The sequence below is a fragment of the Hipposideros armiger genome, unplaced genomic scaffold (genome assembly GCF_001890085.2).
Source record: "Hipposideros armiger isolate ML-2016 unplaced genomic scaffold, ASM189008v1 scaffold_92, whole genome shotgun sequence".
NCBI lineage: Eukaryota > Metazoa > Chordata > Mammalia > Chiroptera > Hipposideridae > Hipposideros > Hipposideros armiger.
This window is the reverse complement of record NW_017731442.1, coordinates 77,784-103,751: the sequence shown is the minus strand read 5'-3', so window position 1 is coordinate 103,751 and position 25,968 is coordinate 77,784. Positions and strand designations below refer to the sequence as shown.

The window sequence follows — 25,968 nt, the reverse complement described above, 5'->3', positions numbered from 1 at the left end:
GGCCGCTCACTGCGGCTGCTGGCCGCTCACTGCGGCTGCTGGCCGCTCACGCTGGCTGCTGGCCACACACGGTAGCCCATGGCAACCCATTTTCACAGGGGCTGCAGCCTACGCCGTTGCTGGTGACTCAAGGCAACCCAGCTCCAGGTTGAGCTGTTGTTCAGCATCTTAGCTGTAGAGGGCAATGTGACTGGCCCTCATATGTGGGATCCTGGCCCTCATATGTGGGATCCGAACCGGGGCCCTCTGGCGTCCCAAGCCAGTTCTTAACCATTGCGCCACTCGGCCGGCCCAGAGCTTGCACTCTTGAACGAGGTCTTAACCAACTGAGCCACTCGGCCAGCCCCCAAAGTTATTTTATAAATATGCTCAGTGAAGGTCAAGAAGTACAATGACGATAAACAGATAATGTATGCACTTTACCAGAGGAATAAACATATATTATTTTTTATTTTAGATTTAGTTAATGGATCTTAAAAGATATCATTTTGTGATCCTTACTGCTACTTAGAAAAATCTAAATCATTTTGAAAGTTTATCCCCCATCTCCTTTATAAAATAAAAGGTTTGGGATTTTCTTGTTTCCTTATTTTCACTGAGACGTTTTCCCCCAAGACATGAAAAATGACTTTATAACTTTGAACTTGCAAGCTGAGTCACAGCAGGCCTGAATATAAAATAGCTGAAAACATGTGTGTGCATTCCTACCCTAAGCAGCATTCTTTATTCCATAGATCACTGTCACTAAAGAATTCAGTTAAATACAAAGACCCTCAGGTAGAAATGGGTTGTTAAGAGCCACCCCCGAGTCTGTGCGTCTGCGAGGGAGCTGGAGAAAGCCAGTCATATGTTGAGCCCTGCTGGAACGGTCATTAGTAAATGCCTATCACTCCAGGCTAGGAAATGGTTTCTTGGACCATAAGCAGGTTAAAAATAATAAAATAAATAAAAAATAGGGGTAGGGGTAGGGGAGTTTGCTTTAAGACTTTTATGTCTTATTAAAATTAGCAAGAACGCTTAGTGCTTTCTTCATTATAATGAAGGGATCAGCAGCTAAGGTTTTTGGTCCTACGGCATTCTGCACCATGAGCACTTGCAATGTTATATAATGATGATATGATAATAATGGAATCATAGATAGTAACCATGACTCATTTCAGTTTCAGTAACTCTGACAAGTATAACACTAAAATTGGAGGTTTGATAGCAAAATATCAAACGTGAGGTAAAAAAAAAAATGAAGGTTGATTTCAAGGGTCCCAACCCACTTCTTTTCTGGTGACTGCAATTTGCATTTTTATAGGACCTCATGATCAAGAACTGCTCAGTAATTTTGTGAATATTATTAAGGCTCACAGGCTTTTATAAATTCATGCTAGCAGCTGGGTGATCTATTCAGAGTTCTGGATTTTTTTCTATTTCCCATTTGCTGGTTGCTGCAAATGCCCTAGAACATGGGTGGTGGGGCTTGAGTTTTAATCCTGTGTAATTGTGTGATAATACAGGAAAGAGAGCAGATTTTGGCCCTAAATCATGTCAACGATAAAGTGGCAAACAGAGACTGGAAGCCATGACTCATAGTTCTCCCACTGTACCTCTGAAACAACATTTCATCAGGTAAACCAGGAAAACGTCTTTCACTGGAAAGTCAAATAGAACACCACGTCGGTTTTATGTCATTTTTACGCATCGTATTTTATGGCATTAGTCATAGTACTTATTTGATTTCAAATACCATAAACCCTGTTAATTATAGTCAGTAAACAGTTTTGAGGATTTTTTTTTTTTGGCCTGCTTATACAACTGGTTACTATATATGATGTGATGAGAGGCAAATGACAGGAATCCAGGGAAGTCGTGTGCTTTTTACCTTTTGGTGCAATTGACAGTTGCCAGCCACACATGGTGATTCTAAAACAAGGGCCTGAAATATGCTATGCTGGTGCTGTGGTGGTGGGTAACATGCTGATACCACGGCTTCGACTGAGAACGTGTCCTGTGGAGAGAAACTCCTGCTTTCTTCTCTCTGGAGAATAGGAATTAAATTTTTGGTTTTTGTTTCCAGTTTGAAATAGAAATAGAAAAAAATTTGTGTATGTAATTTGCGTTACCTTCCCTACACATACCCTTCTATGGCTATTTGAGGCATCTTTGTCTCCAAAGATTTCCAGGTGTCTAATAGATCTTTATATGTAGTAATGAATCATTTTTTTGTCCATGAGTGTTTGGGGGTTAAGAAACTTGAATAAAGTGATGTACAATTTAGTGTCCTTTGCAGGACCCTGACGGATGACATTCAAATAGTTCTCTATGATGCCAGGAGAGAAGAGAAATTTTGGAGGATAGTGTTTTATATATAGCCTCCCCCAACTTCTTCATTTCTCTTATGTAGCTTTCGTTTGCATACTGTTTTAGACTCCCCTGAGCATCCATTGTGGGGAATTGAGCACCTGTTCTTCTTCCAAGCATTTGGTTCTGGCTACTGCCAGCTGAGTTTAGGGGGACCTAGTATCATCATTTAGACAGTTTCATAAGTTTGTGTATTACATTTTACCTAATTGTAGGATAAGAGGTATGCCAGAGATGAGAAAAAGGCCTAAGTCTTGAGTGGGAAATGAGAGACTGGAAATCTAAGTATTTGCTATAAAGCTATTTCCACCTATCTTATACTTGTATACATCTGGATACCACAGAACTCAGTCAACCCCTGAGTTTTGTGTAGAGCGACTGTGTAGCATTGTTATTAAAACGGAGCTAGAGGCAGTTCAAACCAAGAAGTGGCTTGAAAAGTCTTGAATTCCTAATGAATGATTAAAACTACGGTCAGTGTGCATGCTAACAGATATCTTTGTGTAAGACTTCAGGACTCTTCAGAACAGAGGTTCAAGTTTTCGCTCTGCTGCCAGGGAGGGGCAAGGCACTCAATCCCCTGAGAAATTCCTCATGTGTGAATTAATGAGGTTGAATTAGCTGGTTCATGTGTTTCCTCTGATTCTATGATATTACTTCCTCCCAAAAGTAATTGCACAAGCAGATGAGACCTCATTGTATGTTATTAGGCATCATCGGGCAGAGGAGGGGACCAGTTACCATGCCCTGAGCAATATTATCTCCTTGAAGGCTCCTGTAGCTGTCCCATTTGAAAAAGAGCCTCTGTTAGTTTAAGAATTAGAGTTCTCAAAGTGCCATAATCAATGGGTAAACTGCCAATAGGATTTTCCAAAGACAAGTTATTTTCTCTTAGTTCTTTCAATATAAAATTGCCTTGTCTTCCTGCCTCTGTTGGGCTGATGAGAAGTCTGCTGTTCATTTTGGTATTGCTATGTAGGTGACTCTTGTTGGTTTTAATATACTTTTTTCTTTTTCTCCATCTTTTTTACTTTGTCTCTCATTCTTTTATTTTTCTCAGAGACGGAAAACCTCTGCTTATTTCCTAATTGACAATATTTGGGGTCTAAGTCTATTTTAGTATACTAAGTATATTTATGTATATATAAAGTCAACACTTAGATATTCATTGAATTATTGCTTTACATGTTGAATATTCAGTTATTCAATTAGCATATATTTACTAAACATCTCTGTATAGGACACCTTACTAGGTGCTGGGTTTATGAAAAGACAAACTTGGCCCTTGCCCACATGGTACTCACAGTCCAGTGGGAATACTATTCCTTGTTCAAATTTTGAAAGGAATTTGGAATGACTGTTTTACAACTAAATTAAGTCGCTTTTTACTTATGTGTAGACTTTCATTTTTTTTTTTTCTCTTCATGGATTAGTAAAAATCTATATGAAAACATAGTGCCTAATAATGTTCTGCTGGGTATCCAGAGTGTGCTATTGAATGTACAATCCTTGACAACATGTTCTCATTTGCATTGTGATTTTCAACAGGAAACGTGCTCTCTATATATCTCTGTATACTTTAGGGTAGAGCCCAAATGATTACTTGGAAGAAAAAAAAACATCTGAAAATTACAGGACTCAGGAGAAATCCTAGCATATTCACTTTTGTTGCAAAGTTCTGATACAAAATATAGTTTACTCAGTTCCTGACTACAACCTTTTCAAAAACATAATTGTGGAGTTTTGTATATCAACTTCTAATTCAACTTTATTGTTACTGCTTTTATTGCCTTTAACTGAAATTGTTTGTTTAATTACAGACCAAGCTTGTGCTTTCCCTAGCTTTCTTTTCACTCGCTGGCAAGGGTTTTTAAGTCAGACCTAAGAGAACTATGTTAAAAACATTTAAAAAAATTGTTGTCAGAGAAATAAGAAAAATACTTTCTCTGCTTCATCACCTCCAGTGCTCAGTCATTCCTCTTAAATTCCTCTGGGCGCCCCACAGGCTTTCTACCTTTGGCAGTGACCACTATAGTTTCAGAAAAAAAGAAAGTGAACTTTGGTCTTAGTTGTTCGTTGGGAACCAAGAGGATTTGGTCAATTTTTAACCTTATATTTTGAAGGTTTTTCTTTTTTTTTTCTTTTACTCTGCAGTATTACTTGTGATTCCACAAAATCCCTCTGACTTCATTGATTATATTTAAAATCTAAAGGTACACCTTTATATTTTTCTCAACATATAGCATTGGGTCTTCACCTGGCATTAGCTATTTTCCCACCAGCTTTATTGAGATAAAATTGACATAAAACATTGTATAAGTTTAAGGTGTACAATGTGATGATTTCATATTGAATATATTGCAAAATGACTACCACAATAAAGTTATTTAACATTGCCATCACTTCACATAATTACCTTTGTGATGAGAACGTTTAAGATCTTCTCTCTTAGCAGCTTTCAAATGTACAATATAGTATTGTTTAACTGTAGTCACCGTGCTGTAAATTAGATCTCTAGAACTTAGTTATCTTATAACTTGAAGCTTGTACCCTTTGACCAAAATCTTCGCATCCATGTCTTGGCTCTTGTCAATAACTGGCATTACTTTTTATACTTAGAGTTAAAGAGGCAGACTACTCTAGATTGGTAGGTGGCAGGTTTAAAAAAAATAACAGATCTATGAAGTTTAAAGCTTCTATTGAAATGGAACAAGTGTGCTAGTCAACCCCCACACTCCACACACACACATACATCCACAGAGGAAATACTAAAATAGTATAGTCACTTCACTTTGATCTTTGTCTCCTTCTTACCATCTCCTTTCCCCTCTTTTGTCTCTTTCTCTTCTCCTCAGTCAATCTAAACACATTTTTATTAAGTGTTTTGTCTTGTAGATGTCTATAATCAAAACACACATAGTGAAGTGGATGTAACTACTCAAATGTTAACAATCGGATAAATTTAGGTATTTATATAGTGCTCAGGTGATTTATAGGAAGAGGGAGGAATTACATCCCTGCTCACACAGAGAGATCACTGGGTATTTCTGTCCTTCTGTATCCTTTGTTTTCTTAATATGGAGAAAAAAACATCCTGTTTCTCACCAATGGCAAAATATCTAAAATCACTTCTTGGAGGGCAGAATGCTTAACATATTCTGCTACAATGTGCTCCAAACATATTTCAAGGGAAGTATGATATAAAATTATTATAAGAATTTTTCTTTTCTTTGACATTCATATCCATTAAAATTGGTAGCAAATGTTCTCCTGTGGGTCCTCATGGAATTTTAAAACATTCTTGAGAAAATACTAGCAGATATTTTAAATGCTTTTTATGAATCAGCCTTAGTGAGAACTGAAAAGAGGATGAGGGATCAAGAGTATTATTTCCAGATTCTCTAATTTGCATGGTTAAACTCAAGTGAACTTTTACTTTTTAGTAGATATTTGTTTTCTTCTTTGACATTCCTCGTCTTCATAGATGCCAAACACCCACAAATAAATGAAACTTTTGCAACACTCTTTTCCCCTTAGCATGGGAAATTTCCAACTCCGGCTCACATAAAAATCTGTCTTCTTTTGTTGAAATGATGCTTCCCCATAATGTAGAGAAGGTACCAGTAAAGGCAGCAGTGGCAGCAGTGCTAGCAATGGCATCCTGTCTCTGGGTGGTGTGATGTTGGTCAATGAGCTCAGCTAGCTGGCTGAGTGGTCCAGTGGAAGCAGCAGCCTTGAACCTAGTGTCGTGAGTTTGGTTGTGGTTGGTAGCCTCCTATTGTTCCTGATTGTTTTCCAACACTCTTCTCTGGCCTTCTTAGTGATCATGTGAGAATATACAACATTGTTTCCGTTAATTCCATTTCTCTTTAAAAAGCAGCCAGTCTTGGTCTTGTTATTTCTGTTATTTACAACTAAGAACTCTGATTGGCATGAAATTTTACACCAGGAATGGTAGCAGGAAATGGAACCACAGAGAAATGGGGTGCATGGGGGGCAGGCGGGGTGCAGAGACTGAGATTGAATGGCTTAGTTGGAACTGAAGGTCTCTGCCATACCATACATTCAGTGGCAAATCGGCAAATAAATCATCTGTGAACTTCTAGAATGAAGTGCTCGTTGAAAGAAAAAGGCTTTTGGAACCAAGTGGGACCTTCCATAAAATAATGTAGATGAGGGTAAAAGCGATCAAATATATGGTGATGGAAGGAGAACTGACTCTCGGTGGTGAACACACAATGTGATATATAGATGATGTATTACAGAATTGTACATCTGAAACCTATATAACTTTGCTAACCATTGTCACCCCAATAAACTTTAATTAAAAAAAAATCACAAAAGCAAAAAACCCCACCCAATTCTAATTTAAAAAATATAATGTAATAGGATGAGGATTTGAAGGACTGGGGTAGTATGGTAGCTGCTTCTAATAGTGCTGGATAGCTTAAAGAAAGAGAATATGAGCTCAAATTCCTAAAGTTTTCTTTAAGCATGGATTAAAAACTAGGGACTTACTATGACTGCTCTAAAAGAATATCTCACCTTTTATAAATCAGGTTTAGAACGGTCAAAGGCCAAATGGGTGCTGTCAAATTAGAGTGTCATTTGAATTCACAGCCAGGTCACTTATGTTAAAGTTTGGTCATTTTGGCGAAAAGTTCAGGTTGTCTAACTTTTTCACGCAGCCTTTCGGCACTTCCAAATGGTAAACTTGGTTAACTGTTTGTCCAGTTGGTACAAATTTGTGATGAATAATCCCTCTGATATCAAAAAAGGTTAGCAACAAAATTCGTGAACTTAATTGTCAGACTTCATACGTACAAAGGGGTAAGTGCTGTGTATGGAGAGAAATAAAGCAGGGAAGGGTCACAGGACATATAGCTGTTGTACTTCTACGTAGGGTGGTCAAGGAAGGGCTCAGTGAGATGACGTTTGAACAAGAACTTGAAAGACATGGAGAAACAAGTCATGAAGCTATTTGGGTGAGAAGCATTGCCAGAAGATGGACAGACAGCAAGGGCAGAAACCCTGAGATAGGAGCATGTCCGTCATGTTCAAGGCAGTGAACAAACAGCAAGGCAGCAAGAGTGGCTGGAGGAAGCCAACGAGGAGGGAGGAGGAGATGAGGACGGAAATGTGATAGAGAAACCAAATTCTTAAGGAATTTGACCTTTACTCCGAGGGAACTAAGGACCACTGGAGGATTCTAAGCAGAAAACCAGCCAATGATTTAGCCTACATTTTTAACAGAATCACTCTGGGTTGTGAATACTCAGTAGGGCAGCAAAGAGAAGCAGAAAGGACAGTTTGGAAGCCAAGCAGCAATCTGGTGAGAAATGAAGATGGAAGAGGGTGGGAGCATAGAGGAAGTGAAAGTGAGTTAGATTTGGGATATATTTTGAGGTAGAACCAAAAAGATTTCCAGATATATAATATATATGGTGTGAGAGAAAGTTAATCAGTTGTTTTGGCATTTTACAAGCGTAGTCTAAGTGGGGACGATTTTGGACGTTAAAAAATGGTAACTTGTAGAAGGAAATTTACATCCAGCAAATGGAAGCACTTGACTGAATTCACTTTTCTATGTTCCCATTTTTATGCATGTTATCCTTACATTAATTGTTATTAACTGATATAGAGGAAGCTGTGTTTTTATCCTGCATACTTGAAGTTAAAGTATTAATTTGAAATTCGATTAAAAGGAAATAAAGGCTGTTCATTATTTTGTCTGAGTTCCAGAGATAGTATTTTCTGTGTTATAAAATCAGCAAGTACAAAGATTTTATTGCCTTTTTTCTATTTCTTCAGCCAAGATATTTTAACACGTTTAATTAGGTGATGTTCCAACACCTCCACACTGAACATTGATTGTACTTGTCAGTCCTGATATCATCCATATACCATTCTAAATAAGTGACGCCTCCCCCCTCCACCCCCTGGTGCAGAGGTTGGAGCTCATCTAAGCCCATCACTGGAAATCAAAAGAGAGAACCGTTAGCATGACATGATTAGAAAATATGCCCCATGAAAGAGGGGGACCCAATTTTGGCTTGTTTATTTGAAGTATTTATTTACTAATAAAGAACCTTTGAGAAGGCCCTTTCCCTATAAATACTTATGAAAAGAAATGGTCTTCTGCCATGGTTGTGAGGCTTTCTATGTAAGTGCATGAGTAGATTTCCATAATTAAACCCAACCACAATCAGAGACTATGATTATTATTCAGCTGTTTTCATGACAGACCAAATTAAACCTCTATGTCAGACTTGTAAATATTACAGCGACAGGCCCAGAATGTAGCCTTTTTATTGCACTTGGGGATTTTTGTGAATCTGAAGCATTTTTCCTTGATCAGTGGGCATGAAGCTGGTTGGATGGGGGACAATCCTTGTTTGCACCATCTTTGCCCACAGGTGAGTTGGTGCCTGTGGAAGGTGATATGGAGAGTACCAGAAGTCTCCCTTCTCGTCAACCAATTTGTCCATCTGCCTGCCCTTGCTGGAATCTGAAATGTTAGGGAACCCTTCAGGAGTCAAAGCCCTGTTGTCTGGTCTGCCCAAATCATAAGCAGAGGTTCATTCGTCGATTAAACCATCACCTTCCAAAGCCACGTGGGGAGAGCAGGATGCCGGGGAGAAAAGAGGGGCTGGGTCATATCCTGGGAACACTGGCGAGTAAGGGGACAGACTAAGTAAGTCTACTGAGTTTAGTTCCTAGGAGTGTGGTGCCACTGCAGAGGGTGGATGAGTACCCAAAGAAGGTGTCGTGTAGCCAAAAATCTTTGCCTTGTGTCCATCTTGTGCAAAAGGCCTGGGGACACAGAAATGAGGAGAACCTGGTCCCAGCCTTGAGAAACTTAACATCTAACAGAGAAGGCAGACACAGAGGGTGCTGTGCTGATGTAACCTGGAACTCCAGGTTTGGGGGATGCAGAGGGCAGCTGTCATCCACTGGAAAGGGCCTCTCATTCACATTCCTGCTTTGGGTTTATGATGTGAAAGGGGCTGTCTGACTGTATAACATTTTCCTATGTAAAATAGAGTGTGGAGGGGCCATATGATGATAGCATGCTTCTGCCAGTGTGCTCTCCCTGGAAAATGGAGCTTAATCAACTCTTCTAAGCATCTGTGTGAAGGCAGTTAGGAGTACGAAAAGCCCTGATTTTGTATTTGGCTTTTTGCTTCATTTTTTTTGTTTGTTTTGATTAATTTTGGGTCTTGGACCAATTTCTCTGAGCCTTAGTTTCTTTATCTGTTCAACGTGGAGAGTGATTTCCCACTTCCCCTCATTGGGTGGTTGAGAGAATGAAAGAGAATAATATATGTCAGCATTTCTGGTACATGGTGGATAGCTGAGGACTATAAATCCTGTCTATGCCATGCCCCAACCTCAGTGCAACTGAATGATGATGAGGGCTGGTCAGGACACTTGCCTAACAGGGGACGTGATGACCAGGGAGGGAGGTGGAAAAAGTTATCCCTCTCGTATAGCCTCTTGCTTTACGTAGAAGGGAATTTTTTTAAATTTCAATTTCAGCATTATTTAAGAGAGAGAATGCATCAAGTTACTTAGAGCCTTCTGCATTTGGATCTAATTTACTAATGGCGCTTTTTTTGTTTGATTTCCAAAGAATTTAACTCCCACAATTTGGCTCATAGTAAAACTTGGAAGCTGTTATTCACAGTATATTATCCTTATTTTCAATGGTAGCATGATTTCACTTTCAGATTGGCAAATGTAAAAGGACAGTTCACTGAGCAGCAATATTCATAGGGAGCTCCATGTTTATGTAATGACGTTGGGCTTTGTGTGCTGTGCAGAATGCACAGGGGTAATTAGATGTTTCAGATACTTGTCTAGACAGGGTGAAGCTTCAGGAACACTTGCTCAACCCTGGGAAAGCTACAGGTCGTCCGTTTGTGACCAGAAAAAGCTCTCCTCGATCAACAAGTTAAACGTGGAGTTCACTCTCTGGTGCTAGATTTGCACCCGAGAGGAACATCAGATTTGATGAGATATGATGGGGCTCATCATTTGTAGAACTAGACTATGCCTGGTTATGTAGCTTGAACTGAGGGTGCTAAAATGATAGCTCCTAAATATCTTTCTACCATCCAGCTATTGTTTTTACAATCACCTGTTTGGATGAAGTCATTCTGATTTGAAGAGGCTCCTTTAAAATGTGAGCTTGTTGCTTGGGAGGGTTATACATTGACCTAGATTGCTTAATCTTAGGGACAGGAATGAGGAAACACATCTCAGAATAGGTAAATTGTGATGTGAGGGCAATAGGACATTTTTAAAAGTTTGGAATTGAGCATCCTTTTGGAGGGGGGCGTGCTCAGGTGGAGAGGGCTGAAGAGGCAGCATGAGGTCTTCAGATGCCTTAGGGAAGGAAGCAGAGAAAGGAGAGGGGATTGGGCATTGGTGAAAGGGAAAAGTGTGTGTGTGTGTGTGTGTGTGTGTGTGTGTGTGTGTGCGCGCGCGCGCGCACATATGCGCATGAAGTCAGGGATAATCCCATTTCACCTACATCCCTGTGCTTCACAAGTTTCATCTGGAGCCTTGACATTGATTATTTTGAGCAAAGATAAAAGTATCTTTTTTTTTTTTTAAAGATTTTTATCGGGGAATTGGGGGGATGGGAACAGCACTGGGGAATTGGGGGAAGGGGAACAGACAAGTTGCTGTCGTTTTGTTCTTCAGTCTAGTTGTGGAGGACGTTGCTTCACTGGCCCAAGTTGGCATCATCGTTACACTCTTCCTGGGCAAGGCAGATCAGTTGCCAGCTTCTGGACGGCCGCTCGCTGCGGCTGCTGGCCGCTCACACTGGCTGCTGGCTACACACAGTAGCCCATGGCAACCCACTGCAGCAGGGGCTGCAGCCTAGCTGTCGCCGGCAACTCATGGCAGCCCAGCTCCAGGTTGAGCTGTTGTTCAGCATCTTAGCTGTGGAGGGCAGTGTCACTGGCCCTCATATGTGGGATCCGAACCGGGGCCCTCTGGCGTCCCAAGCCAGTTCTTAACCATCGCACCACTCGGCCGGCCCAATAAAAGTATCTTGAAACCAGCCTCTTTCTGGTACTGAAGTCTTACTAGCATCTGCCTTGAAGTGTGTACCTTCCTGCAGGGAGGACAGAGACTCACAGTCCACCTTTCCCTCTTTGTGCCTCTCCCAGCATCTGAAGGCCTCTGTAGCCCTCACACTAGAGAACACATGACAGTTTACTCATTGCAAATTGTTAGTTGTGAGATGACTGGTAAAGTTCTATTCTTGGTACCTCAGAGGGACCCTCAAGGGTAGGGTCTAATTGAACTTGAAATGTGAAGACTTCCGTCTGTAACTTCTAAGAGGGATCCGGTAGCCACTCCTGCCATCAGCCTCTCAGATTGAAGCTTAGTGTTACCACTGATGTCTGGTACTGATGGAGACCCTCCCTACCCTGCACGCTAGCAGCTTCACACATGGATCTCATGTTCATTGCCAATTGTTAGGTGTTAGTTTTCCTCACAACTAGTTGTTAGGAGTCAGCTAGCTGTTAGTGTTTCTATGTTACAGTTTAAAAATTTGAAACTTTGAGAGGTCAAGTAATTTGCCCAAACAAAGCAGCTGGGGAGCGAGCAAGCTGGGATTTCAACTGAGAATCGTCTGCCTCCCTATACTACTCTGTGCTGTTGTTAAGGGTATTTCCCCTCATCCGAGAGTTTGTTTTTTCAAAAGGATAGCAGGCAGCCTGAGGAACACTTAACTTGGGGAATGTTCCCAAATGGAATACAAATGGCCATGGAATATGAAATGCAACATGGAGAAAGGGTGCTGGAGACACATCTAAGATGTGGAGGGATGTCACGTATTTACATGGCTCACCAAGCCCCCCATTCTGATTCCTCGGGTGGCGGGAGGCTCTGCTCCTGCTGAACTCCCTTTAGGCCTCAGGCCTTGTGCTCTGCTCACCCAGAATGAAGGCAGGTCTCCCTGTCTTTGCCGTGGATGGGCCTTCCTCCTGAACACCATACCATGGCGTCTTTTACACCTTGTGTTTGTTCTTTTCTTTTTGCTTATCTTGACACTCACCCTGCAGCTGACCTTGGCTTCCGCCCCTAGGCTCCATTCATATTCTCCCTGCAGCTAGGCTGCCTTGGGCTGCCCTGGGCAGATGTCCTTCCAGGACTCCAGAGGATTTTCTGTTTTGACCCTGCCCCTTGGGCAGTGCTCTGCTGCTCCTGTCCAGCAGTGCCAGCAGGAACCAGCTATTAAGCCTGAGCCCCAAGGACCCCGAAGCCTCCCTTTCCCTTCTATGGCCTTGGCGGTGCTGGCCACAGCTCTGCAGTCCCTGTGCCCCCTGCATCCCGCCAGTGCCCTCCCGCCGGCTTCTGACCGCTCTGCAGAGCCTGGGGTGGGGCTGCTGGCCCCGCGCTGCCAGGCCTTGGAAGCTGTGGTTCATTGTGACTACCTTAGTCTGGAACAGCAGAGTCTGAGGTAAAAGCTTATGTGCTACCACTTAATTGTCGAAAGCAACACCAGAGAAGCAGAAGTGGGGGGAAAAGGGAGGGACACAACGGAGGAGGGAGAATAAACATGAGCGATGTATTATTCATCTGACCACAGCTTGCTAGCAAGTCTAGCTGATTAATCTTATGGGACATCTTCAAAGAGAATCCATACAGGTGACTGTATTTCAGGAGGGTCTTTCCAGGGGAGGGATTTTATTCACTGGCTCCTCTCCCCCGTCTTGGTCAGTGTCTGCCCCAAGGGCAGATGTGCACGTCTAGTTTGCACAAGTCCACACGTGGCCAGCTGACCTTCTCATACTCATTAGCAACTCACACCTCAGCAGCAATAGGGAAGTTCTGGATGGGAGGCAAGAGGGGTGTGATGTGCCCGTGGGCGACATGAGGGGCTGGCCATGCAGTGACATTGGTAGTGATACTTGGATCCACAGCTGTCGGGGCAGCACAAGCCATGTCAGATCTGCTCAGCCTGGCAGCAGGCAAGTGCTGGCAAGATCTGGGTGATGGAGAAACGGAACCTGGTCATATCAGTGCAGCTTGACCCCTGGAATTGTTTGCACTGCTAGGAAACTTCTTGTCCATCAAGGAAACTATTCAGTTTCCCTTTCCAGTTCCCAGGGTTGAGCATCAATCTGAGGGGTCTCTCTTGTGTGGGTGGGGTTCAGCTGAGTGTTCTCTCTAATTTGGGGACTTCCAGATGATGCTCCAATAATGAGATGCTTCTCACAGCTAGAGGCAGAGGAGCTGTCCGCAGAGCAGCTGATGAATGCGACATTGATCATGTATCAAAGGCCTGTGTCTCATGGTCGGATCTGGAAGCCTTGTCCAATCCACTGACCGGCCTGTGAGGCCAGGTACTATTAATACCCTCTCGGCTTGTCATATCTCCACCTTATTTCCATAGTAGTAGAGACCTCCTCTGTGCTGTCCTGGACTGGGTGTGAGTGGTAATCATTCATCTTCCTTAACACCTGCTGGGTGTAGTCCTCTGACCTGGCCTTAAACGAGACCCTGATGGGGGCGATCCTGTAGGGACAACAGCACAACCACCTCCAGGCCACCCCAGAGAATGCATGTTGAAGACCCCGGAGACAGAGTTCTGAAGTCACCTCTTCAGTTGGGAAGTTTAGATGATGTCAAGAGGAGTATTTAAAGTTCTAGAGAGAGAGCCCTGTTGGGCATACAGATGTTCTTTAGGTTTTGATTATACCAAATTTTTCTAACTTGACTCATCTCCCAGCTGACCTCCTACCAAAGGGTGGGGCTTGATCTGGACTTTGGCCCAGGGTAAGACATTTAAATAGCTAATGGCCTTCTTGACTTCTGACCCCATCATGGCCTCCATTGATCCAACTTATCTCTACATAGTAAAAATAGACTTTTCAAACTGAGAATAGGGAAGACTATGCAAATGATTTTCATTACTTTTACTATCCAATAAACCAGCAATCTGCATGGCAGTGGGGGTTTGTTGCTCTAAAAGTGACATACTGGATCTATTTCCCTGGATAATGGGGGGTGGGTGGGTGGTCCAGCCCCCTGTGACCAGAAAACATTCTCTGTATCCAGACTTGCTCACCTCATTTCCAACAACCTCTTGGCCAAGCTTTGTTTTGCTGGGAGTATGTGGGGCAGGAGTGCCAGGGTCCTTTCTCGTATAGAACTGGGACCCTAGCCTTGTTTCTGGAAAGAAAGTGATAGATAATGTGACCAAAGGGCCATTCCAGCAACTTGCTCAAAACAAGGGGTATCTGATCGAAGTGGACTTGCCATCTCTACTGCTAGAAAACAGTAATTGCTGGCAATCCTCAAATGCTAGCTTTCTCACCAACTGGAAAAATTAGAGCCCCTTTTCACCGGTCATCCTGTTAGAAATCAAAGTAGTGAAGTCGGTCTAGCTCTACCCCCAGCACATCTGCACCCTTCTGACTCTGTCACCAACTAAAGCTGAGTTCCTGGCCCCTTTTCAAGTTTGAGCGATTGAGAATCCATATCCTCCTTCTAGTTCCTCCCATCCATGCCCACCCTTCCTGTTGTACCCTGGGATCCTGCTGGCATCCCACATTTCTTGTCCTCTTAGATAGGAGCAGAAAGTCTGGCTTCCTGATGCCATGGAGACCAGCTCTGGCACTGGAGCTGAGAAGAACCATCACAGAATGCTCAGGGCACAGTAGCCTTTCACCAGACAGACCCATCAGACAAACCTTCCCAAGCCCCGCCTCACCCAACTGTTCGGGGAAGATCGGTGAGCTGGGCAAGGGTGGTGTCCTGTTCCACACGGTTACTTTGACATGCCAGGCCCCACATAAAAGTGGGTTTCCAGCACCGCCATGACATTCACACACACACTTCAGAGTCACTTGCCTTGACCTAGTTCACACTTCATATTATTCTGTCCACAGGTCCTCCTGGCTTCTGACCTAGGGCCTGACTCACTTTCCTGTTTATAGCCTTGCCTCAAACCTCATTCCTAATGTTTTAAATAGTTTCTCTGGCAATGACCTTTGCCTCCCTTTTGACTAGAGGCAGAGTGTCCTCTGGCCGGACAACCTCTGACTATTGTGGGTAAAAATATGCCAGATTTTGCCTGGCCCCTAGGAACCTTGGTCCCTGATGTGGCCTCCTGAGAGCATTGTACCTGCTGGACTTGCCTTTATAAGATTGGGGTAGACTCAGTGTATGAGCCCAGTATGGAGAGAAGGAGCTGGGAGGGGAAGGACGAATAAGGCCGTTCCTTCATGAATCACTAGAACCCTTGATGCAGACTTTAGAATGAACACCAATCATTTTACCCCCATTATTTGTAGGCGTGTTTAATTTTAAAGAGCCACAATAAGTGATATGATCCTGTGGAGTCTATACGAGTCTGTTAAGAACATATAGACTTGATAGTGTTGCTCTGTATTCCAACTGGAAGTCCAGCTTATCATTCTATCCACAAGTGAATCCTTTCTGACAAGTAATTCTGCTTTTATATCTCCATGAACTATTCAATGAGTACTCAGAGTGAATGAAATTGGTAAAGCTTGGAAACGCCTTATTGCTTAACTTCATTAAGTGTTAGGTTCCTTCCGATGGTTAGTTACTTCATAGCAATTATAGCTTAACAATATGGGAGATTTATTTTGGGGTCCTTGCTCTGCTTATGCCTTTTTTTTTTTTTTTTTTTTTTGCAAATCCCCCTTACCCACAGCCCTACCGAAAGCTTGGACTTGGGTGGCCATGTTCATACCATGTAACCCTCACAACAAATGATTGGACTAGTGGGGAACACTTGAAACTGACGTTGTCAGTCCATCATCTGGTCAGTGACCAGCCAGGTTATTTTGCTTGAAAATTTGAGCTAATAGACAAAAAGACCATTATCTGTCATTGGCGGGCGCCAGACTCTTAAGATCTTGTTGAATGAGGACCAGAGTCAATTCATGCTACATAAACAAGCAGAGGTTGTGAGACAGCGAAAACCATCAGTAAGCAGAGAAATCTGGTTTGTAGAGAGGAGGATGTATCAAACAGTGGGTTAAGAGACCACAGCAACTTAGTAAGAGAACGATGAATCATATGACTTTGGTTCCTGGTGGCTTCTGAGCTCCAGACCCCAAACACCTATCTATACTTTATTTCCTGCTTGTTGGTATCCTTGAGATGACTTCTTAGATCCTACAACACTCACCTCTACTACCTGAGATAAGGAATTCTCAGACAAGAAAAAGCTAAAGGAGTTCATTGCCTGCCCACCCCCACCCCCACCCCTTTTGAGATAAAAGTTTCTGTTCCCTATGGCTAAAAAAAACTTGATGAAAACAAACTACTACTTAGGCATAGCCTGCAGTGGCTGCAACAGAGAGTTGTAAACTTGTATCTTGGTAATTAAACTAAGGGTGGAATGTTATCTGGTTGCTTGTTTTAAAGTAGAACTTGATGTCATTGAAAGCTATTTGCACCCATACTCTTGTTAATCATTGAAGACATTCTGGCTTTTTCCCCTTTTCTCACTTGTGATAATTATATTGGCTTTATAGGATGGGTCTTTAGGAACTCAGCATTTGTGGGGGCAAAAAACACATTGGACATAAGCTTACATCAAAGGACAAGATTGCCTCTGCGAGTTTATAGTCCTGGACTTTCTGATTATCTGTACCAGAGAGATAATCTTGATTGCCTTGTCAACAGATCCAGTGCCCGAATACCTGGAGATTTTTATGGCTGGAACAACTCTGGATATATAGCATAGGAGGGGAGGCAGGGATGAGGGTGAGGTAACTCACAGTCTGTGATCCATGTCCAGCAATTACAAGTTGCCCTCTCCATCAGATTTAGCTCCTACACCAAACTGGTATTTATCTGGGTGGAGAAGTGTAAACAGTGGGCACCCTGGGGATGGAGCTGGGGTTGTCTTTTTTTCTTTTTTCTTTCCTGAAATGAGCTGAATGACAGGGCACTATGTAAGTCTGCATGAGATATTAAGCTAATCTGGGCAATAAAATCCAAAGTTAAGTGAAATAATCTACACGAAGGGAAGAGTTTTTATATCTGAGGGAGTGGGCAGAAAAATGAATGTCAGTTGGGAAAAGGATATTTAGAGAATGGTAGAGGGAGAGCTAACTCATTTATAGTGGGAGGCTATGTAGCCTAGTAGTTAGGCCCACACTCTCTGGACCCAGACTACCTAGGCTCAAATCCCAGGTCCACCACTAAGTAGCTGTATGACCACGGAAAGGTTACTGAATTTCTCAGTTTCTTCATCTGTAAAACCGGAATAACAGTAGTACCTACCTCATAGGTTTTCTGTCAGCATTAAAGGAATTGATACATGCATGTAATATGCATAAAGCAGTGTCTGGCCAGAGGAGGTGCTTAATAAATGCGAGTTATTACTCTTCTTAAAACACTACCTGGTGTGCCAACAAGACCAGAAAAATTCAGGAGAACTGACACCACAAGTGTTCTACATTATTTTCCTTATGAGAAAATCCAATACATTTACACTTTGACTGTGGAATGTGTGTGTGTTTTGGCTAAAACAAGAAAGAAGGTCCTAAAATGAAGATGGGAAGAGAGGGGCTTTCATATAAGGAGAGAAAATAGATTGGGCTCTGGTCTAGAAAAATGAAGACTGCGATGCACTATGATGAATTTTATGAAGGGCAGGAATAGCATGAATAATAACTTGTTTATGAAATACTGGAAAATTAGAACTGGCGTGACCGACGAATACTTTGAGGTGAATACTTGAACAGATGGTTCCTTGACTGAGCTTGCACAGTGAGTCCTTTAGTTCTGGAGCTCGCTAGCTCAGGAGTTTCAAAGCAATTTGCGTGAAGGGTATGTGTCATGGTCTCTTAGCTCTCAAGGGTAGTTAGGGGTGTTTGTGACAGAGCCCCGGTTTAGTCCAGATCAGCATTCGTAAATATATTAACGCAGTACTTAGCCATTTCAAAAACACTCAGCAATGTTAATTCATTTGATTACCATGACAGTGACTTGCTGAGTTTATATGGTGGGCAAGGCTCTGCAGGAAATTAAAAGATGAGAAAGATGACTCGTGTTCAAGGTTCTGATCTGTATAGCCACCCAGAAACACTGTAGTTAATTTAATTTAATTTGAGGGCTTAATATATTTGCTTCACTTTTACTTACCGTCTTTTGAGACTGGAGAACTTTTAGTTACTTTTTGAGCTCTGGATTGGTATTTTGAAAAAAACTAAAGAAAAAAAGTTCACTTTTTGTCATTGTTTTATTTTCATAAATTCTACCCAGGCAACAGACACTGTAATGGCAGTGGAACAGCTTATTATATTTATTTTTTGAGTATTCATAAAGCCATTTTCGAGCTAGCTAAAAGTTAATTTGGAGATCATCTCCAGGTCTTCATTTCACAGCTGAAGGAGAAGGGCCCTTTAGGAGACATGCACAAGGTGGCAAAGCTTGGGCTGAAGCCCAAGTTCTAGTCTCCTGTGTTTCCTTTCCCATCATGCCGCTTCCGCCAGAGGATCAATCAGGCTTATTGTAGTTGAGCTTATTTCTGTGTACACACAGGCTCAGATGTGTTATGCTTTACCTTGGGGCACCCAGAAGCAGATTTACTAGGAAGCCAGTGAAGCTTAATCATCAAGGCCCCTCACTTGTATGAGTGGGGAGAGGAAGCAAGGGTGCAATCAGGAAACAGTCCTGTATAAGCATTTCTGATCAATGACCTAATGAGGTCATGTAAGAGGTGGACTTGATTTTCCAAGGCTTCAGTAATTTGTTGTGATTTTTCACATTCTAAAAAAAAAGCAGCAAAGAAAAAAGAAACTCACTTTTTTTTTTTAAAGATTTTATTGGGTAATTGGGGGGAAGGGAACAGCGTTGGGGAATTGGGGAAGGGGAACAGACAGGTAGACAAATTTCTGTTTTGTTCTTCAGTCCAGTTGTGGAGGATGTCGCTTCACTGGCCCATGTTGGTATGATCACTGTGTTCTTCCCAGGTGAGGCAATTGGTCGCCAGTCGTTGGTCAGCCGCTCACAGCGGCTCCCGGTAGCTCACACCGGCTACCAGCCTCTCAATGCTGGCTGCCGGCCACTCACGTAGCTCACGGCAGCCCACTGCAGCCCTGCTGCAGACTACGCTGTCGCTGGTGACTCACGGCAGCCCAGCTTCAGGTCGAGCTGTTGTTCATCATCTTAGCTGTAGAGGGCGAGCGTCACTGGCCCTCAATGTGGGATCTGAACTGCAGCCCTGCTGCTCAGAGCTCCCAAGCGAGCTCTTAACCAGCTGAGCCACTCGGCAGGCCCAAGAAACTCACTTTTGTACTTACTTTCTATTTGTAATTTTATATTCTTTTTCTTAAAGAAGTGCCCTCCCCCTGCTCCAAGATTATATAAATTTCAGGCTCCATGAAACCTGGATGTTTCTGATGCCCAAAGGTAGAATCAGTTGGGAATTTCATTTTAATATTTCAGATTTTTATTTTTAAATTAATTTTTATAAAAAATTTGAATACATGTAAATTACCTCAATTTTTATATTTTAAGTTAATTTTAATTTTTATTATAGTAATAAAATAAAGTTGTGTTAAAACATTTAAAAAATGGTAACTCCTTGCCTCATCCTTCCCCACCTCTTAGTTTTGCTCTCCAGTCAACCACTTTTAATCCCTTTACGTTTTCCCCGTTTACCTTTATAGTGTTTCTTAATAGCTTGCTTTCATAATTGATCAGTTTTAGATCAATTTATAATGATATAAAGTTTTATATCAATAATACAATGGCATTATATTATTCTATTAATTATATATTGACTTCCTGTGACGGTAGTTAAGGTTTTAACATTGTTACTCCAAACATTCATTTTCTCACCTCTCATTGCCCCAAAATAATTAAATCACAATTTTTTGTTACCTCAGTTATCACTGTTTATGTTTTGATGACTGTGTAAATATTATTTACAGCAAAAGCAAGTAGTATCCTGTGGTATCCTTTCTTATACAACTTTTTGTTTGTCCTAGAGTTAATAATAATCTTATTTTCTTTTGCTTAATTTTCTGTTATCTATCTGAAACAATACCTTCCCTTTCTTTTCATATAGCTTTTTGTTCACAGAGTTCAGAATAGCTTTGTTTCTACTTAATTCTCTATGTTTCTAGCCAAATACATCACCAGAACTATCAAGCATCTATCTTCTCATTATTATTTGTGGAAGTGGTCAAACATATCAGATAATCTGCCAATCTTCCACCCCACCTTTTTCCCCCCAGAGACCTCCTGCTATCCTCCTACTTCAGGATGGAGTGAATTTTTTTCTAGTATCAGAAAATTTCATGTGACAAGCCTTTAGTGAAGATGTTTGGTGAGGATGACACTCAGTGGACCCCTTCTAAGTCCTAAGGAATTGTCTACTCATTATAAGCAATTTTATATAAGCAAGTTTTGAAAGTGTATTTTACATACCTAGTACCATACAAGGACTGCCTTCATTTTTTTAGTTGACTAGGTTTACATAGTAGGGTGAAGCAAATGCTTCTGATAATGGATAAAGTTCATATTTAGATGCCTGAAATGCCTAGTGATTAAAAGTAGAATTTGCTAACATAATTCAACTCCTGTTTTTTGACATATATTAACCATAGGATGAATTACATTAATTTTGAATCCCAGATAATTATTAAGAGTATATTCCCAGACTATTTCTTGTTAGTCTCAAACTCATAAGGGCACTTGCCACTATGAAAATGAATTTTTAATTTATAGAAGTTAAATATAATTTAAAACACATGATATATTTTAAAAGCATGGTGCAAAATTTGTTTTACATACTATTTTTTGTTAGTTGCATTAGAAGCATTTCACGACAATGGGGGAGTTAACTATACTAGTTCTAGTGAGAGCTTTTCCCCCAATACTTGATATATGCAGAATATTTGATTAATTCTTACTGTGTACTACAAAATAGGCCCACAGCATTGTTTTACTCTACTGAATAGACATTAAGGCCATTGCAACTAGTGATTACGTTTTATGAGGACTTCCTGTTATCAGATAATTTATTCCACTGTAAAGCAGGATTTGTGTTATCCTAGATAATCCACTACATAAATCAAGGAGGGCGCCGATTCTTTAGAGAAGGAAAATTTTTTTTTCAGTGTGTTTCCATGTATTTTAATCCCATTCCTTTTTGAGACTGTTGTAATTCAAGTGGTATACTATTCAGTTGAATTCTTGTAGAACATAGCTCTCTATAGTTTCATTTGATTTATTTTATTTCCTGAGAACAACCCTGGAAGAAAAAAAAATGTTTTTAAATCCTTAAGATCTTGGTTGAAACACTCAGCTCTGATAACCTTTACAAGCAGAGATTAAATGTGTTTTATCAGATCCTCCTCCCAGAATGCACTGCTATTGGAATGCCCCTGGCCTCTGTCTAGACCTGTAGTTTTGAAGCAACTAAGCATCTCAGGATACACCACCCTGTCACCCTTCCTTTTCTGTCTTCAGTGGTATTGTCTGCTGAAAGTTGTGGACAGACATAAAAGTGGTGAATCCCCAGGGGCAGGTATAGTCTGCCCTGTTTGCCTGAGATTTTTTTTTTTCCCCCAGTTAAGGAATTAGGTGGTAATGGGGTTCACACTAAAGAGTGGTGGGAACAGAGAAACACCTATTGGAGATTATGGCAGGATTCCTGGCTGTTTATCAAAGAGCTGGTTGCCTACTTCCCTGCCTGATATTCTAAGACTTACAAAATCGAAGGTGCTTTTCTAGTATCTCCATTTCAGCTCAAGTTACTTCAATGTGTAGAGAGAGCGTTGGTTAATTTGGTGCAGTAATTCACGTCCATCAGCATTGTGGGACTTTTCCCTGGATTTTAATATGAGGGATTGATTCTAAACTTATTCTCTAGGGATGCTGTACATTTCTCCTGCAATTTTGGATACTTTAAAATGAACTATTTTGTTATTTGGGTGCTTTGGGTAAGGGGTTTCCGGGCACTTGTATTTGTATTGTATTAACTGGAAGCTTACTGAAAAATAAATGTGTTTACTCAGTCAACTGACTATGAAAGCCTTTGGTTTGTTTCATCAGCTGGATTCAACATCACTTCTCTCTGAGGAACAGTTAAGGTGTCTTCTGGATGAATGCACATTTCAACAAAAATCCATGATTATGCTTTCTTCAGAAAGAGAGAAGAAAGACATTGAGGATATAACACCTGAGTTCCCCCAGCTGTCCAGATCTATGCTCTCTGAGTTACTAACTGGGTCAGAAACAAAGGTCAGAAGCAATGAGATGGAAGACGCAACTATGCCTGAGAATTTAAAATGTGAACCATCTACAGGCTACTACCTCACCAAAGCCTTGACTGGGCATTACATGTCACAGGCTCTTGTCACCGAAGCTGAGAATATGGAATGCTTCCAGTTTTCCGACGATGAGGTTATTAGTGATACAAAAGACTATTTTATGTCGAAGACTCTTGGAATTGGAAGACTGAAAAGGCCTTCTTTCTTGGATGATCCACTGTATGGCATCAATGTGAGTCTTTCATCCGAAGACCAACATCTGAGACTCAGCCCTTCAGAGAAACCAAAAACAGGTAAGCCTTGGAGAATGTGTGTTTCGGTGAATAATTCTTATTAAGCACTCAATGTAAAGGTATTATAGTTTAAAGTTGAGTAGGATATAGAAGTATGTTTGTGAGTCACAGATGATGTTGATTAAGAGTATGCAAACGTAAGAATATATTTATCAGTATTCTGTGAGATCAAGGTTGAGATTAGTACTCTTATGAAATACATTATTCTTAATGGTAAGTCATATATATTCTTTTAAAAAATTGAGATAAAATTGGTATATAATTTCATGTTTCAGGTATATAATATTATAATTCAACATCTGCATACACTACAAAGTGATCACCACCAAAAGTCTAGTTACCATCCTTCACCATACAATTGTCCCCCTTTACTCTTTTCACCTACCCCTAATCCCCTTCCCCTCTGGTAGCCACCAATGTGTTCTCTGTATCTGTGAGTTTGTTTTTAATTTGTTTTATTTGTTCATTTGTTTGTTTTTTTAGATTCCATATGAGTGAAATCATATGGTATTTGTCTTTGTCCATCCAATTTATTTCACTTAGCATGATGCCCTCTAGGTCCATCCATGTTGTCACAAATAACAAGATTCCATTCTTTTTTAATGGCTAAATAATATTCCATTATATGTATATGTGTGTGTGTACATCCATATGTACACACACACACACACACATATGTACACACACACACAATTTTATCCATTCATCAACTGATGGACACTTAGGTCAATACATTCTTGATGGTTATCCAGAAACCAATATTAATTTCAGAGGAAAAGAGAAATTAGTTTGAATGGATACAAGTAATTTGAATAAATTTGTTTAGTATTTTAACTTCCCAGCTTCAGTGATGAAAATTTGTTGTAAGGAATGAATTCATAAAATGCCATATATCGTTGTGGTTTTATTACTTTCTGTATGCACACTTCCCATCTCAGCTACTTGTATAGTCTCAGGTATTTGGTCTTGATCTAATGTTGCATCTTAAAATGGTACAATGATACAGGATACACATACTATGGGCAGTTTTTGACATAAATATTCAATTATTTATCTATGTTAGAAGTCTAACATAGTCTGTGTTGTATTTGATGAATCTACTTAAAAAGCTCCTACTTTTCCTCTAATGTAGATTACTCTAAAATATATTGTCTGTTAAAGCTGTATCTATATATTACTTATTAAATCTATCTATTAATTCTGAACTAACTCCTCAGTCCTGTATTTCTACCTGCCTGTTAGATAACTCCTCCTGGATATGACCTCAAACTGAATGCCTCGTCTTTCTCTCTCAACTCAGAGTTTCCTCTTGACCTCTGTTCCCTCAATTGCCCAGGCTCAAACTCTGAGTCATCTTTGCATCTTCCCTCTCCCCTGCTTCCCACTTTCCATCTGCAAATACCACTTGTCTACTCCTGCAGTGTCTCCTATGTCCATCCCTTCCTGGCTCTTCCTACTGCCTCAGCTGGACCAAGGTGATGACCCTCTGTTTAGGCCTCCCTGCCTCTGGTCTCCCCCTTCCTCCTGCCATTGTCAACCACCATGAGACGAATTCCCCCAAAGTACAGTTTTGATAACCACGCTTCCCTGCTCAAAAAGCTTCACTGGCCCTCCATTGCCTGTTGAGTGGAATCTGGATTCTTTCACTTGCTGTTCAAAGCCTCCAAAGGTGACCTGAAGCTCTCTTCCTGATCAATCTCTAGTCCCCTAAATGTTCTTCAGATTACAGCTGACCTGGTCTCAGGATTGCCAGTGCGTTCCGATGTCTCTGCCATTTCTAGGCCCTTTTCTTCTCGGGAATGTTCAGGTACCCCTTTGATGGTGGTTGAATTCCAACCTCATCCATTCTGAGTACAGCCTTCCCTGGTCCCCTCTTTTAAGCACTTTCTTTTTCCTCAGAATGTCCCACAGCATTTGTCCCCTATCAGGTCATTTTACCTACACTTTCTTTACCTTGTTATGCACACACACATCTTTTCTTCCTTAAAATGGTATAACTGCTTTGAGGACAGAGATCCTATGTTCTGATTCATTGTTGCATCGTCTATGATGTCCAGTGCTGCCTTAAACCAGGTGTCTGTTTAATAAGTGAAAGAATTTAAATTATTCAGTTTTAGAATAATATACTGAAAATATGGTTCCCATTTATTCTTCACATTGTGAATGAAAGCAGGAGGTATCACAAAGAATTATGTAAGCCTCACATTCCTTTTTTTTTTTTTTACAGATTTTATTGGGGAATTGGGGAAGGGGAACAGACAGGTAGACAAATTGCTGTTTTTTGTTCTTCAGTCTAGTTGCGAAGGATGTCGCTTCACTGGCCCATGTTGGTATGATCATTGTGCTCATCCCGGGTGAGGCGATCGGTCGCCGGTCAGCCGGTCATTGGTCGGCCGCTCACAGTGGCTCCCGGCAGCTCACGCTGGCTGCCAGCCACTCACGTAGCTCACGGCAGCCCACTGCAGGCCTGCTGCAGCCTACGCTGCCGCCGGGGACTCATGGCAGCCCAGCTCCAGGTCGAGCAGTTGTTCGTCATCTTAGCTGTAGAGGGCAAGCGTCACTGGCCCTCAATGTGGGATCCGAACCGCAGCCCTGCTGCTCAAAGCTGGTGCTCTCAAGCGAGCTTTTAACCAACTGAGCCACTTGGCCGGCCCAAGCCTCACATTCTACATAAAGATTTGGAACTTTTTTCTTTTTTTAATGAAATTTCACAAGCTGTATAGTTTTTATCCAGCAGCAGAATTCACTTACAATGTGCAGTTCAATTATGGGTGGGTGTGGCATGAATGACTTCCCCCACCAAAGATCATCATGTAATAAATAAATGAAAGAACAAAATATGAAAATGTTGTTCTACTCTAAAATTGCAGTGTATTTTCTCTATTTTTGGACAAAAGGTTTTTATTAGAAAGTGTCTGCATCTTCTCTTTGTTTACCTCAATCAAACTTACTAAATTGGATATGATGATTTGTTGTCTTATGAGGTCTCATTCCTGTGGGATCAATGTGTGTGTGTGTGTGTGTGTGTGTGT

At 41.3% G+C, this 25,968-nt stretch overlaps 1 protein-coding gene across 3 annotated transcripts in view; it reads left to right on the top strand.

The window, feature by feature from the left end:
* The window catches only part of FSIP1 (fibrous sheath interacting protein 1), a 181,738-nt gene that overhangs the window by 153,636 nt on the left and 2,134 nt on the right, over positions 1–25,968 (top strand). For all 3 annotated transcript variants that reach the window (XM_019644901.1, XM_019644902.1, XM_019644900.1), the window contains one exon: positions 22,426–22,936. In XM_019644901.1, the coding sequence (XP_019500446.1) occupies positions 22,426–22,936 (511 nt within the window). The remainder of the gene's footprint in view (positions 1–22,425; positions 22,937–25,968) is intronic.